The sequence below is a fragment of the Molothrus aeneus genome, chromosome 6, assembly GCF_037042795.1.
Source record: "Molothrus aeneus isolate 106 chromosome 6, BPBGC_Maene_1.0, whole genome shotgun sequence".
Classification (NCBI taxonomy): Eukaryota; Metazoa; Chordata; class Aves; order Passeriformes; family Icteridae; genus Molothrus; species Molothrus aeneus.
This window is the reverse complement of record NC_089651.1, coordinates 62,371,993-62,388,167: the sequence shown is the minus strand read 5'-3', so window position 1 is coordinate 62,388,167 and position 16,175 is coordinate 62,371,993. Positions and strand designations below refer to the sequence as shown.

Genomic DNA, 16,175 nt, shown 5'->3' with positions numbered 1-16,175 from the left:
AGAACCAATATTTAAATATCAATGTCAGGATTTGGGTCTGACTCAGATAATTACAGTGGGAGGGAATGAAGTTTACTGAACCTTCCTGTTTGTTACAGGCTTATTTACATCTTTCATTACTTTATTTCCTTTCCAGCACTGGAAAAGAAAAAGGAATTTGTCTACAGCCATCCAAAATTGAAGAAATTGGAGGAGATTGTAATAGAACACTTCAGATCCTGGAAACAGGGAGGTTCTGGTGAGTACCAACAGCTCAGGAAAATCTGGGAATGGAAACAAGGAATATCCCTCTGATTGATTTCCTCCCTCGTGCTGCCTTATTGCTTTGTTTGTGCATCTTCCCCTCCAGAAGAACTTCACCATAAGATTTCTGTAAGATAAAACTTCCTATAAATTCTCCTTATTGATTTGATATAAACTGCTCTAACAGCTGAGTAAAACAGGGATAGGGAGCTCATTTCTACCACCTTTCCTGCTGGTCCTGTCCCAGTCTGTCCTGGCAGCCCCTCTCAGTCCCTGCTGCAGAGTTCCATGAGGTCATTTAAGGACCTCAAGCATGAAAATTCTGATATCCAGCCTGAGGATAAGAATTAACAACTCTGAGCATCAATTTGAAGTTCAGACCCTTCAGTTACATTCACCTCTCTCTCTCTCTCTCTTTTCTTTTTCATCTTGATGAAGACATCACCCGGATCTCCTTGGTTTTGGGATGTTTCAGATTCTTGATTCCAGCCTTTGGAATATTACATGAGTAATAACATTTGTTTGCATCTTGTTCACTTTTTATCTTGCCTGTTTGGGTCTTTGTGCTCTGTGAAGTTCTGATCATTTCTGACCTGCCCTTCTCTCCTTTTTTTTGTGGTTTTTTTTTTTTCTCTCTTGGATGCAGTGTTCTGAGCATACCTTTGAAACTACTGATGTTTTCTACCAGGAACATTGTTTCCCAGTTCTGTGTTTGTAACTTTAGGATATGTCCCAATGCATTTCATGGAGTTCGCTCCTTTTGTCCCTTTCCCATTCAGAGTTCTTTCTGTCCTCCCAGCCTCCCTCCTTTTGCTTCCACTATAAAAACCCTACATTTGAGATGAAGAGGGAAGGAATGCATGCCCAAAGTCATCAGCCATACTGGAACAGCACCAGCCCTCTCTGTTCCATTCATTGTCGCTGGATCCCTGGCAGTGCCCAAGGCCAGGTTGGACACTGGGGCTTGGAGCAGCCTGGGACAGTGGGAGGTGTCCTTGCCATGGCAGGGATGGGAATGGGATGGGATTTAAGGTCACTTCCAACCCAAAGCAGTCTGGGATTCTGGGATTATGGTTCTGCTGTCCTGAGGGTCCTAAACCAGAGAAATTGAGATAACAGCATCGTGAACTTCATTCCAAAACACTTCCCATCCAACCCCAGCTTTTCAAAGTGACTTTAGTATGGGTGCCTCAGATAAAGACATTCTCATTCTCCATGAGCATGAGAGCCTGCTTTGATCCAAAGACGAATTTTAAGGACGTGGATCTTGGAGCATTTTCTGCCCATTTGCTCTTCCCATTAAGTGAGACGAGAGCTGTGAATGTGTAACTTGTGGAGGGTGCCCCATCCTTTTTTACTGATGATTCTATTAAAACCTGCCATTTTCCAATCCAGCAGGTGAGGACAGGAGTGAGGGCTCCCCTGGGGACACGAGGGTGATGATCTTCTCCTCGTTCCGGGACAGCGTGCAGGAGATCGCCGAGATGCTGGCGCGGCTCAGCCCGGCCGTGCGCGCCATGACCTTCGTGGGACACTCCTCGGGCAAGAGCACCAAGGGCTTCACCCAGAAGGAGCAGCTGGAGGTGAGGAGAGAGGAGGCTGGGACTAGGAATTAGTGATGATTAGTGATAGACATTAATTGTGTGAATAACTCCAGGAGTATGGGCTGTGTGGCAGTGGCTGAGCTGCAAGTGCCGTTGGTAAATCCCTGTGGAGTCCAGTGGTTTCCAGAGGATCCAAAATTATACTCACTGAGCAAAATAAACCAATAATTTATATATTCATATTATATATAAATAGAATTATTATAATTTATATTATTTATATTATATTAACAACTGCTGAATTAAAATGTCAAAAATCCGGGGAAATACGCGAATATGTGCTGTGGGAATTTTATTTTTCTTTTAGGTATGACAGATAAGATCTAGCATTAAATTCTGACCTAGCAAAGCTAAAAAAAAGACAACACCTAAAATATTTAACTGCTAAGTTGGGAGGATCAGTCTTACAAGAATACCATGGTTGGAGACAGAATAAGGTGTGCTTTTTTCCCTTATTTTAAAGAGTTGAAATGCTGATGCTGGTCACACTGGGGTGGTATTTGATCACTAGGTAGCAGCTGGAAAATTTAAAAAGACAAAATATGTCCTTTTAGAATTGTCTGAAATTGGTTTGAAAAGCCAGGTGTCTGCTAAGGAAGGCAGGAGCCTCCCCTGAAATGGAAAATGTAAACCCTCTCCTTATGAATTATTATAATTTTGAAATTAAGGGTCTCTCAGGCAAAGATGTGGGAGTAGGAATAACAGTTCTTTACTAGGGAAATTAAAAATACAAATGCAATAGTACAAACCACAAAAAAACACCACTGAAAGAGTCAGAAGAGGAGCTGCCCCCTGTGTGTCAGGGGGTGGCACAGCCCCATCCCATGGGGGCTCAGCCCTCCTGCAGTGCCAGCTGTGGCTCTGCTGGAGCAGGGATCCTGCACAAGGGGGGAGTTTTCCTCTGCAGCTCCAGGGCTGCTGGAGATGGGCCTGGGCTCCCTCTGGCCATGCAGGGCAGCAGAAGCTGCTCCTCTGACAATGCACTGGGCAGAGGCTGCTGTGCTGTCCCAAAGCTCAGATTGGATCCAGGTAGGAATGCTTGGCTCCTCCCCTGGGCGCAGCATCTCCCCATGGGATGATGGGATTGGATCAGCCCTGCAGGGACACTCAGTGGCCATGGACAGCAGAGATCTCCTGCAGGGAGGATGGGCTGTGGAGAGATCAAGAACAAACTGCCCCATGAACAGCAGAGAAATTCCCTGTCCCTCACAGATCTTCCAGGCCAGGACAAGGATACAGCTCAGTTTTCCTGGCTGAGCTGCTGCTGCCATTCCCGCTGTCCCTGCAGGTGGTGAGGCGATTCCGGGAGGGCGGCTACAACACCCTGGTGTCCACGTGCGTGGGCGAGGAGGGGCTGGACATCGGCGAGGTGGATCTGATCGTGTGCTTCGACGCGCAGCGCAGCCCCGTGCGCCTGGTGCAGCGCATGGGCCGCACCGGCCGCCGCCGCCACGGCCGCATCGTCGTCATCCTGGCCCAGGGCCGCGAGGAGAGGGTGAGCCAGGGACAGCAGGGACAAAAAACCTGGCTGGCCATGTGCAGTGCACAGGTTAGGGAGGGGAGGGCATGGGGTGGTGTGACCGTGTTCACAGGGGTCCCAGGATGAGGGAAGAGATGAGGATCTGACTCCATGTTTCAGAAGGTTTGATTTATTATTTTATGATATATATTATATTAAAACTATACTAAAAGAGTAGAAGAAAGGATTTCATCAGAAGGTGAGCTAAGAATAGAAAAAGAATGAATGATAACAAAGGTTTGTGTCTGGGACAGAGTCTGAGCCAGCTGACTGTGATTGGCCATTAATTAGAAACAACCACATGAGCCCAATCCCAGATGCACCTGTTGCATTCCACAGCAGCAGATAACCATTGGTTACATTTTGTCCCTGAGGCCTCTCAGCTTCTCAGGAGGAAAAACCCTAAGGAAAGGATTTTTCATAAAAGATGTCTGTGACAGGGTGGCACAAGGGGCAGGCAAAGGGCACTGCCCTACAGGGAAGATGGGTTTGGCCACCAGGGATTGCACAGCCCATGAGGGAGCAGGGAAAGGAGAAACCACGAGAATTTGGGATATAAGGGGAAAGGAACTGGGATGGATCATGGTGTTGTGCAAGATTACATGGGGAAGTTCTTTCTGTCTGCCCAGCTGGGGAAAACTCTCTGGTAGGTCTGTCCAAGGCAGTGCCCTGGGGATTTGCCTGAGCGGGAAGGATTCAGAGGATTCCACACTCCGGGAGCATCCCAGCACAGACACCCCAAAAACCCCACCCTGGGCATCCCTGGCAGCGCTGTCCAAACCCCCCTGGAGCTCTGGCAGCCTCGGGGCTGTGCCCATTCCCTGGGGAGCCTGGGCAGAGCCAGCACCCTCTGGGGAAGAACCTTTCCCTGAGATCCAGCCTGAGCCTGCCTTGGCACAGCTCCAGCCCTTCCCTGGGTCCTGTCCCTGTCCCAGGGAGCAGAGCTCAGAGCTGTCCCTTGGGACAAAGCTGCAGCCCCCAGGGATGCTCTGCTCAGTCTCCTCACTCACTGTTACAGGAATCTCCAGCACAGAGCCCCTGAGTGGTTTGGGTTGGATGGGACCTGAAAGATCCTCCAGCTCTGCCTCCTGCCATGGCAGGGACACCTCCCACTGTCCCAGGGTGCCCCAATGTCCAGCCTGGCCTTGGGCACTGCCAGGGATCCAGGGGCAGCCACAGCTGCTCTGGCAATCCCAGCTCAGCCAGGAATTCCCAATTCCCAATCTCCCACCCATCCCTGCCCTCTGGCACTGGGAGCCATTCCCTGGCTCCTGTCCCTCCATCCCTTGTCCCCAGTCCCTCTCCAGCTCTCCTGGAGCCCCTTCAGGCCCTGCCAGGGGCTCTGAGCTCTCCCTGGAGCCTTCTCCTCTCCAGGGGAGCATTCCCAGCTCTCCCAGCCTGCCATGTCACCAAGCATTAAACTGCAACTCCGAGATTCCAGGGCTTTCCAAGGGTGCAGAGGAGGGTGTGGGGTGGGGGCTGGAGCTGGGGGGGACACTGGGGGTGCTGCTGGTGACAGTGGCTGTTCAGGCTGGTGCTTACCGGGCTGGTGACGCCACTGGCACCCAGAGCTGGCTTTAGTGGCCGCGCTCTTGCGTGTGAGGATGAGGAGATGGGCTTAGGTGCAAATCCACTTTGGCTGGGCTCCTGCAGCCCAGCACTCAGGCAGAGAGCATAATTAATCATCTGTGAGTACAGACTGTCCCTTGGGACATCCATGTCCTGCTGGAGATGTGCTGGGAGCTGGGGCATCCCACCACAGCTGGGGCCTGGATGGGACAGGGCAGGATTGGGGCAGGACAGGCTGGGCACTCCCTGCTGCCATCCCCAGTGAAAGGGGGTGCACACCAATACATCCAAGATCTGTGTGAATCAATTCTAAACCCAAAATTTCAGATTCTTGGTATTATTTAATTTATTCCAGTCAGTGCTGTAGCTCTGGTTGGGATTTGTGGATGGCAGGGATTTAATTCTGATTGAGACTGCAGAGAATCCTCGCTGGGGGGAAAAAAGTTTCCCCTTTGAAGGGATGGGAGTTAAAAATGATAAACCAGAGTGGAGCTTGTAAATAGATATTTTCTGGTGCTGCTTACGGAGGCTGGTTGCTATTGAAAGCTCTGCTCTGTAATGGGATATAAAACAGTCCCTTAAATTCCTTGGAGCTTCACTTAAGTACTTGGATTACTGTGCTGTCCAGATTTTCTCAGATATATTTGAAGCAGAATCTCCCCTCAGGTAGAACAGTCATTGTATACTTTTTTTTTTTAATTATTTTGAGGTCAGGAAATAAGTTTAATTGCAAACCAATATTGTCTTGGTGGGTTTGTTTGGTTTTCCTTGAGGGTGTCTTTTGGGGTTGTGGTTGGGATTTTAAATTCAGCAGAACTGGAAGGTGACTCAGTGTGGAGGTTCTTCCCCATCTCTTAATTTGCAGCTAAATAATTCATGTCCATGTATTAATTTATGGGAATTTGTTTGGGGGGTTTTGTGTGGTTTTTTCCCTTTGTTTTAGTTTTGGGATTTTTTGCTTGCTTTAATTTTGGAGTTGTTTTTAATCAAACCACTTCAGGTCAATCACAAAGCTTTTGAAGATGTTTTACTGGGAGAAAGGAGTCAGTGCAGGTCTGGCAGTGTGACATTAGCAGGAATTTCTGTCAGCTCAGTGTTTATTCCCTGGCTCCCACGTGTTCCCAGGGCAGCCTCTCCACGTGGCAGCTCCCGTGAGCCCCAGGCCCCAGGCTTGGGATGTCCCTGGAGCTGCTGGGATGGCTCCAGGATGTCCCTGGAGTACTGGGATGGCTCTGGGATGTCCCTGGAGCTGCTGGGATGGCTCTGGGATGTCCCTGGGGCTGCTGGGATGGCTCTGGGATGTCCCTGTAACTGCTGGGATGGCTCTGGGATGTCCCTGGAGTACTGGGATGGCTCTGGGATGTCCCCTGGAGTACTGGGATGGCTCTGGGATGTCCCTGGAGCTGCTGGGATGGCTCTGGGATGTCCCTGGAGTGCTGGGATGGCTCTGGGATGTCCCTGGAGCTGCTGGGATGGCTCTGGGATGTCCCTGGAGCTGCTGGGATGGCTCTGGGATGTCCCTGGAGTACTGGGATGGCTCTGGGATGTCCCTGGAGCTGCTGGGATGGCTCTGGGATGTCCCCTGGAGTACTGGGATGGGTCTGGGATGTCCCCTGGAGCTGCTGGGATGGCTCTGGGATGTCCCCTGGAGTACTGGGATGGCTCTGGGATGTCCCTGGGGCTGCTGGGATGGCTCTGGGATGTCCCCTGGAGTACTGGGATGGCTCTGGGATGTCCCCTGGGGCTGCTGTGATGGCTCTGGGATGTCCCTGGAGCTGCTGGGATGGGTCTGGGATGTCCCTGGAGCTGCTGGGATGGGTCTGGGATGTCCCCTGGGGCTGCTGGGATGGCTCTGGGATGTCCCTGGAGCTGCTGGGATGGGTCTGGGATGTCCCCTGGAGTACTGGGATGGCTCTGGGATGTCCCTGGAGCTGCTGGGATGGCTCTGGGATGTCCCTGGAGCTGCTGGGATGGCTCTGGGATGTCCCTGGAGCTGCTGGGATGGGTCTGGGATGTCCCCTGGAGTACTGGGATGGCTCTGGGATGTCCCTGGGGCTGCTGGGATGGCTCTGGGATGTCCCTGGAGTACTGGGATGGCTCTGGGATGTCCCCTGGGGCTGCTGTGATGGCTCTGGGATGTCCCTGGAGCTGCTGGGATGGGTCTGGGATGTCCCTGGAGCTGCTGGGATGGGTCTGGGATGTCCCCTGGGGCTGCTGGGATGGGTCTGGGATGTCCCTGGAGCTGCTGGGATGGCTCTGGGATGTCCCCTGGAGTACTGGGATGGCTCTGGGATGTCCCCTGGAGCTGCTGGGATGGGTCTGGGATGTCCCCTGGGGCTGCTGGGATGGCTCTGGGATGTCCCTGGAGCTGCTGGGATGGCTCTGGGATGTCCCCTGGAGTACTGGGATGGCTCTGGGATGTCCCTGGAGCTGCTGGGATGGCTCTGGGATGTCCCTGGAGCTGCTGGGATGGCTCTGGGATGTCCCCTGGAGTACTGGGATGGCTCTGGGATGTCCCTGGAGCTGCTGGGATGGGTCTGGGATGTCCCCTGGAGTACTGGGATGGCTCTGGGATGTCCCTGGAGTACTGGGATGGCTCTGGGATGTCCCTGGAGTACTGGGATGGCTCTGGGATGTCCCTGGAGCTGCTGGGATGGCTCTGGGATGTCCCCTGGAGTACTGGGATGGCTCTGGGATGTCCCCTGGAGCTGCTGGGATGGCTCTGGGATGTCCCCTGGGGCTGCTGTGATGGCTCTGGGATGTCCCTGGAGCTGCTGGGATGGGTCTGGGATGTCCCTGGAGCTGCTGGGATGGCTCTGGGATGTCCCCTGGAGTACTGGGATGGCTCTGGGATGTCCCTGGAGTACTGGGATGGCTCTGGGATGTCCCTGGAGCTGCTGGGATGGCTCTGGGATGTCCCTGGAGCTGCTGGGATGGGTCTGGGATGTCCCTGGGGCTGCTGGGATGGGTCTGGGATGTCCCTGGAGCTGCTCAGCCCAGGGAAGCACAGGGGAGGGAAAAGCCAGTGAAGTCACAACTCTGTGATGCTGCTAATTTGGTAACATCATGTTTTTCTGCCATAAGAACACCGGGGTTTGACTCTTCTAGGATTAAAAAGTTATTTTTTGGAATGCTTGAGGGGTTTATCAGAGCTGGCTGTGGGTCCCTTCCAGTTTTATTCAGGGAAATTATTTATTTAATGATTTATTTTATTTATTTTTGCTCCCTGAAATGCTCTCTGTCAGGTGGCAGCTGCCCCCTGGGACACTCAGGGTCTCACAGGGGCTCAGGGAGGAGCAGAGCCCAAAACCTCCTTGGGGAGGCACTTCCAGAGGGAGGCCCCAGTTTCTCTCCTCACATTCCCCAGCTTTGCCATGGTTTCTCCATTGCACAATAAAAATGGGGTGTAATTAAAAGGACTCAGAGCACTCATGACATCAACAAATCATCTTAGGCTTTTTTATTTTTTTTTGCTTGAGCTCCTTTCCCTGTTTCTGATGCAATCTAATTTACATCATCCCTGTATCAGTGACAGCTTGTAACTTCCCCCAGGCAAGGGCTGTGCTCCTTTCTCACTCTCCAGCGCTGTGCCTGCTTCTGGTCCATTAAAAAACCCCAAACCAAACAACTCCTTGCTGAGGGAACAGGAAATAATGAGAACCCCCACAGACACTGAGGTGTTCTTTTAGTTTTGATCAAATGCTGTGAAAAAACCAATCAATCAGCAGATGATTTATCCATTTACCTTCTCTTTCAGACCTACAACCAAAGCCAGTGTAACAAAAGGAGCATCCACAAAGCCATCTCAGGGAACAAAACCCTTCGTTTCTACCAGCACAGCCCACGGATGGTTCCAGAAGGCATCAATCCCAAAGTGCACAAAATGTTTATCGCTGCTGAAAAACAGGAGCAGAGCACCTCCAGGGTGCTTTCCAAAGAGAGGAGCTGCAGTTCCCTGCAGCACAAATCTGCTCTCTCTGCCTGTGTCACTGGTAAGAGGATTATGGTGTTCCCAGCACTTCCAGCCCTCCCTCCTGGGAGCTTGGGGCTCTCGGGGTCACTCTGTGAGCTCAGGCACTGCCCAGGGCTTCTCCTGGGCACCCTCACAGCTCTGCCCTTGCACCTCCACATCCTGAGCCAGGCCTTGGCTCATCCCCCTCCATGGAGTCACTCACTGGAAGTCAGAAACGCCAGCTGCACACACAGGAGGCAAATGTTCATCCCAGAATCCCAGACTGGATTGGGTTGTGGGGACTTTAAAATCCCGTTTAGGGCAGGGACACCCTCCCCTTCCCCAGGCTGCTCCAACCCTGTCCAACCTGGCCTGGGATGCTCCCAGGGATGGGGCAGCCACAGCTGCTCTGGGCATTGTGGCTTTGTAAATGACAATAAACCAGAAATGCTTGAAAACCAAGGGATTTTGCTGTGAGGAAAAGGAGAAATCAAGGGTAGGATATTTATGAATTGTGCAGACTCTCTTGGAGGAAAATTAGGAAAATTCTCTTGGAGGCTTTCTAGCTGATGCAGTCCAATGGCATGGGAATGCTCAGCAAACTCAACACAATCCTAAGAAAAGGAAAAAAAGAGCTCCTTTTATAAATACTTGTGAATTTTTCTGCTCTATCTCTTTGTTAGTGCTTTCTGTAAAGACCAACAGCAACTCCTTGAAAGAAGGAACTCGAAGCCTTGGGAAAATTCCCATTTCTGATTAAACAGACACAGCTGCTGGAAAACAATCAGAGCCCAACATGGGATGAAAATAATCATTTTGGAGCATTTGTTGGTCTGTCCTAGAAAAGAGAAACGAGCAGGGAGGGCATAAAGGAAACGCTAATGCTGGGAATGTTCCTGCTGTGGGAGCAGCACAGGGGCTGGAATTGCCCTTCTGGGTGAGCCATGTTGGCAGGCCTGGGGCTCTGGGTCCCCACAGGGACCAGGGCTGAGCAGCCAGAGCTGGCCAGGGCTGGGTAGCCAAAGGTGGCCAGGGTAGAATCCCTAAAGGTGGCCAGGGTAGAATCCCTAAAGGTGGTCAGGGCTGAGTCCCCAGGGTGGGCAGGGTTGAATAGGCAAAGGTGGGCAGGGTTGAGTCCCCAGGGTGGCCAGGGCTGAATTGCCAGAAGGTGGCCAGGGTGAGTCCCCACAGTGACCAGGATAGAATCCCCAAAGCTGGCCAGGGTTGAGTCCCCAAAGTGACCGGGATTTGAGTCCCCATAGGTGGCCAGGGTTGAGTTGATGAAGGTGGCCAGGGCTGAGTCCCCAGGGTGTCTAGGGCTCAGTGCCCATGGTGTCCAGGGCTCAGTCCCTAAGGTGACCAGGGCTCAGTCCCTAAGGTGTCCAGGGCTCAGGGTGTCCAGGGCTCAGTCCCCAGGGTGGCCAGGGCTCAGTGCCCATGGTGGCCAGGGCTCAGTCCCTAAGGTGACCAGGGCTCAGTGCCCAAGGTGTCCAGGGCTCAGTGCCCATGGTGTCCAGGGCTCAGTCCCTAAGGTGGCCAGGGCTCAGTGCCCATGGTGGCCAGGGCTCAGTGCCCATGGTGGCCAGGGCTCAGTGCCCATGGTGGCCAGGGCTCTGTGCCCATGGTGGCCAGGGCTCAGTGCCCATGGTGGCCAGGGCTCTGTGCCCATGGTGGCCAGGGCTCAGTGCCCAGGGTGACCAGGGCTCAGTCCCTAAGGTGTCCAGGGCTCAGTGCCCATAGTGTCCAGGGCTCAGTGCCCATGGTGTCCAGGGCTCAGTCCCTAAGGTGTCCAGGGCTCAGTCCCCATGGTGACCAGGGCTCAGTGCCCAAGGTGTCCAGGGCTCAGTGCCCATGGTGGCCAGGGCTCAGTCCCTAAGGTGACCAGGGCTGAGTCCCCAAGGTGTCCAGGGCTCAGGGTGTCCAGGGCTCAGTCCCTAAGGTGGCCAGGGCTCAGTGCCCATAGTGTCCAGGGCTCAGTCCCTAAGGTGTCCAGGGCTCAGTGCCCATGGTGTCCAGGGCTCAGTCCCTAAGGTGACCAGGGCTCAGTGCCCAAGGTGTCCAGGGCTCAGTGCCCATGGTGACCAGGGCTCAGTGCCCATGGTGGCCAGGGCTCAGGGTGTCCAGGGCTCAGTGCCCAAGGTGTCCAGGGCTCAGTGCCCATGGTGGCCAGGGCTCAGTGCCCATGGTGGCCAGGGCTCAGTCCCCAAGGTGTCCAGGGCTCAGTGCCCAAGGTGACCAGGGCTCAGTGCCCATAGTGTCCAGGGCTCAGTCCCTAAGGTGGCCAGGGCTCAGTGCCCATGGTGGCCAGGGCTCAGGGTGTCCAGGGCTCTGTGCCCATGGTGGCCAGGGCTCAGTCCCTAAGGTGTCCAGGGCTCAGTGCCCCTCCTGCCAGCCAGGGCTGCCCTGTGCAGGTCACTGAGCACCACCCTTGTGTGGAATCCTCCCCCTTGCTGGGTCAACCAGGGGCTGCTCCTGGTTTTAGTGACCCTCAGGATAAAGCTCCAAAAGGGGACAAAGAAAGGAAATGACTTTTTTGCACTTTCTTTTCATTTTAGTGCCTGTTTCCACGATAAAAATGGGTAAAGCTGGCAGCAGTGGGTGAGCTGGGTGTGTTCTTATCTCTGCTCTCACTTTGTTGTTGAGGTCCAGTTCATCCTCAGGTTTCTCCATGGCAGAAACTGAGCTGTCAAGGGCTGAGTAATCACAGGAATGTCAAGCATTCTCCTTGTTTTCTTGTCAAAATAAATACAATCATGGAATCATTTAGGTTGGAAAGCTCTGAGTCCCTTGAGTCTAACCATTCCCCAGCAGTGCCCAGGCCATCACTGCCCCATGTCTCCAAGTGCCACATGCACAGGGCTTTGAGTCCCTCCAGGGATGGGGACTCCAGCCCCGTCCTGGCCAGTTCCAAGGCCTGACCACCCTCTCCATGAAGAAATTCTGCCCCATGTCCAACCTGGACCTTCCCTGGCACAGCTTCTGGCTGTTTCCTCTTGTCCTGGCACTCATTACCTGAAAAAATAGACATTTCCTGTTCTTCTTAATTTGATCCAAGTTCTATTCATTTCACACCCCTCTTTCACTTCAAAAGCTCTTCCATAACTTTTGTCTGTCAGCCCCAGAAGGATCCAATATCTTGTGCTGCCCCATCATTGACCAAGTGTGTCCTGCAGTTTTCAGAGCTTTCCTTCAAAAAGTGCAGCAAAAAATCCCTTTAGTTCATAAGCCTCTTATATAACTTCTTGTATTTTAATATTCTTTTTTCTCTCTGATTTTTGGGTTTTGTTTGTTTGGGGTTTTTCTTAAGAGTTTGCTAAAGTGAGGAGCATTTTAATATTGTTGTTCCTGGGAGCTGAATCTCATTTCAAGCTACCAGTAATTCCTTTTTCTTTTTGCTTTTGTCCAGATGAAACCTCATTTTCTTTATTCTTCTGCTGCTTCTCCACAATTCTTCTCCTCCCTCATTTCAGATGGATCAATTTTGAGTGGTCAATAACCGTGGGCTTTGTTTGATTTTACAGTTTCACACTATTTCTATAATTGCTGGTTTTATCCTAATGATAATCGGTTTGGACTCACTTTTTGAGATTACCAACGCCTACTTTAGGGTTTAAACACCTGCTCTGTGGGGTTTTCATGCCTTTCCAGTTGCCTGTGGCTAATTCTTGCTCTCTTCCCACTTCAAGAACAATGAAAATGCATTCGTTCTGGAGAAAAACAAGGAAAATAACGTGGATGATTTGAGTGCTGTGTTTGTGTCTGGTAGGGCCTGGCATCCCTAACTCAGAATGTTCTGGAGGATAATTTCCCATGGGACAGCACCAGCTGCTTCCCATGGAGGGGAGAGGCTGTGCCAGGGACTGCAGGACGTGCTGATTCCCAGCCCTGATCCCTGAGCCTTATCAGCCTCCCTGAGGAGGGGAATGTTCTCCCTGTGCTCCCATTCTCTGATGGCAGCACTCATGTTTGTCCAGGTCCCTTTCTCTGTGTTTGGGAAATGTTCTGGGCAGCCACAATCCTCCCCAGAGCTCTGGGAATGCTCTGTTCCCAGGTCCTGGCAGCTGCTGCAGGCTCCTTGCCTGCCAGGGTTGCAGCATGGCTCACCTGGGCTGGTATCAGGGGATCATCTTGTCCCTGTCCCAGGGAGCTGCAACAGCACTGAAGTCATTGCTGTTCCCACGTGCCCTGGTGGGGCTGGGAGGAACAGATCCTCAGGAACAGGGAATGGGCACAGCCTGAGGCTGCCACAGCTCCAGGGGCCTGTGGCCAGCACTGCCAGGGATGCCCAGGGTGGGATTGTTGGGGGGTCTGGCACAGGGGTTGGGCTGGGTGATCCCTGTGGGTCCCTTCCCACTCAGGATATTCCTGATTCTGTGATTCCTGTGGGTCCCTTCCCACTCAGGATATTCCTGATTCTGTGATCCCTGTGGGTCCCTTCCCACTCAGGATATTCCTGATTCTGTGATCCCTGTGGGTCCCTCTGACACCTTGTGCAGGCTGCCCTAGAGCAGAGGCTGGATGGAGTTCCAGAATAAAGCAGGGATTCATTCAAAGCATCTCCTCCATGCATCCACCTTGGGCAGCACCAGAGCCCAGCCAGGCCTGCACCCAAGATGAACCAAAATGGCCCCAAAATGCACGGCCGGGCACGGGGTCTCTCCCTGGGATCAGTTCTGCTCCATTTGCACCTTGCAGTTCATTGTCCCATTCCAGCTTTAGCCCCTGCAGTCCCACCCTGCTTGTTTTTCTCTCTCCAGCCCACGGGGTTTGTGCTCCTGGGCTGAGGTTTGGATCATTTGTCCTTGGTGCCCAGCTGGAGCAGGAATTGTTTTGTCTCCCTGCTCTGTGCACAGAGCTCAGCATCCCCTGATATGGAGCCCAGACCCACCCACTAAAGCAGCACAGAATGTGAAAATAGAAAAGCTGAACCTGAGGCATCACCTTCCCACTCAACATTCCATGATTCTGTGATCCCTATGGGTCCCTTCCCACTCAACATTCCCTGATTCCAAGTTCTTCTTTGAGGATTGTTCTTCATTTCCTTTTCCTTCAGGTCTCTTTTTTTCCTCCCCTGCCAGCTCCTTGGACTGGGTGTTATCTCTTCAGGAAAGTGACCTCCACACCTGAGTCAGAAATACTCCACAGCAGTGTTGATCTTCTGGGATGTGTCAGTGATGGCCTTAGGAACATCAGTGTTGGTTCATTTTTCCAGGTTCTCCTGGACAGGACCTGAGCAGGACTCTGGGTTTGCTCTGTGCAGACGCAGCCCTGGCAGCTGGACCTTGACAGGACTGAGAGATCCTGATTCCTCCTCTGTGGCATTAATTCCCAAAAGAGCCTGGGCTGCAGATCCACCCCTGAATCTGGCAAATTACCTTCATTGTTTTTCTCCCAGCTTCACACATCTGGCCTGAACACAATCATTCAACACATTCTCAACTCTGATTCTTTGGAATCACTTCCCAGCCAGGGCTGTTGAAAGGATTTGGCATTATTTGGGATAGTGATTTAAATCTGTCTGTACTTTTATGTGATGCCCTGCCCCAAACCAGCTGTTTAATGATATTTGTTCATAAAAAACATTAACACTCTTTGGATGCTTGTCCCTGGATTCAGATTCTCTGCATCTGCTCTTGGTTGTGGCTCAGAGAGATTTTATTTTTTGTGCCTGGTACCACAGCAAGTTCTTTTATTCTGTGCATCCCTTTTCCTACAGAAGGTAACATTTTCCTGTTGTTGTTTTTCCCCCCACAGGCCAAAAGAAAATGAACTCCCATGAGAGCTGGTCCTTGTCACCTGAGGAGTTTGAAATATGGGACAGGCTCTACAGGATTAAGGAAAGTGATGGGATAAAGGAACCAGTATTGCCTCGAGTTCAGTTTGAAACCTTGGAAAAGCTGGAGGAAACACCAGTGAGTTCCATGCAATGCTGCCTTGGACACGAGGCCTGAAGGATGCTGGAAATGCCAGACTTAACTCTGGATTTGAAGGAAGTCTGTTATAAAAATGCCTTTTTGAGTTTTACATGTGGGTTTTTGAGGTTAAGAATTTAAAAATTGGATGTTTGAAATGGGTCTTTGAAGTTGGGTCTGTAAGTAAAAAGTTAGGTCTGTAAATTAAAAGTTGGGTCGATAAATTAAAATTATATTAGGAGGTCTCAGTATCCATTAAGTTCTGCTCCTGTTTTTAAGAATTCCATGCAGGATGCTGTGTTCACAGAGTGCCAGGATGGTTTGGGTTTAGAGGGATCTTCAACCCATCTCATTCCACCCTCTGCCCTGGGCAGGGACACCTGGGCACCTTCCCCTCGCCCAGGTTGCTCCTGATGGTTTTATTTCAGACCAGATGTTTAAATCCTTCTCTGCATTTCTGTATTTATTGGTGTGACCGTGTTCTCAGGGGTTCTTGGACTGGGGAGGAGACGAGCATCTGACTCCATGTTTCAGAAGGCTGATTTATTATTTTATGATATATATTACATTAAAACTATACTAAAGGGATAGAAGAAAGGTTTCATTAGAAGGCCAGCTAAGAATAGAATAGCAAAGAATGATAACAAAGGTTTGTGGCTGGGACTCTCTGTCTGAGCCAGCTGCCTGTGATTGGCCATTAATTAGAAACAACCACATGAGCCCAATCCCAGCTGCACCTGTTGCATTCCACAGCAGCAGATAACCATTGGTTACATTTTGTTCCTGAGGCCTCTCAGCTTCTCAGGAGGAAAAATCCTAAGGAAAAGATTTTTCATAAAAGTTGTCTGCGACAATTGTCCCTGACAGCGAAGTTTAGCCAAAAAATTCCCTGCTGAAAATCTCCTTTGCCATCCCAGTTTCCCCTGCAGAAGCCCGAGGAAGGGGCAGCTCGGGAGCTCTCCCTGTCTGAGTGGAGCGTTTGGCAGAATCAGCCTCTGCCCACATCCCTGGTGGATCACTCGGATCGTTGTCACCTCTTCATCGGGGCCATGGAGATGATGGAGCTGATGAGGCACCAGCGGGTAAGAAACCTGCCCAAGGGCTGAATGCACAGTTAGAATAGTTCAAAAAGAATGAAATTTTTAAAAAAAACAGTAATTGTGAAACGAATTATGTGTATTTAATCGTGTTTTAAAATGTCTCTCACTGCTGTGCTGTGATTCCTAATCTTTTCCACAGAAACTGTTTAAAAAAAGGGAAAAAAACCCCCACCCTTAAATCAGTCTTTTCTTAATGGATTCCAGTATCAGTTTGTGACAGAATGACATGGAGCAAGGCCACCACGAGGGATATCAGAGCTATTCCAGGATTTGGGA

The 16,175-nt window shown here is 51.4% G+C and overlaps 1 protein-coding gene across 1 annotated transcript in view; it reads left to right on the top strand.

The window, feature by feature from the left end:
• Positions 1-16,175, top strand: part of FANCM (FA complementation group M) — a 60,822-nt gene that overhangs the window by 26,074 nt on the left and 18,573 nt on the right. The window contains exons 8-13 of the mRNA XM_066552502.1: positions 137-238; positions 1,642-1,826; positions 3,136-3,342; positions 8,693-8,927; positions 14,642-14,799; positions 15,717-15,881. Coding sequence (XP_066408599.1) covers positions 137-238; positions 1,642-1,826; positions 3,136-3,342; positions 8,693-8,927; positions 14,642-14,799; positions 15,717-15,881 — 1,052 coding nt within the window. The remainder of the gene's footprint in view (positions 1-136; positions 239-1,641; positions 1,827-3,135; positions 3,343-8,692; positions 8,928-14,641; positions 14,800-15,716; positions 15,882-16,175) is intronic.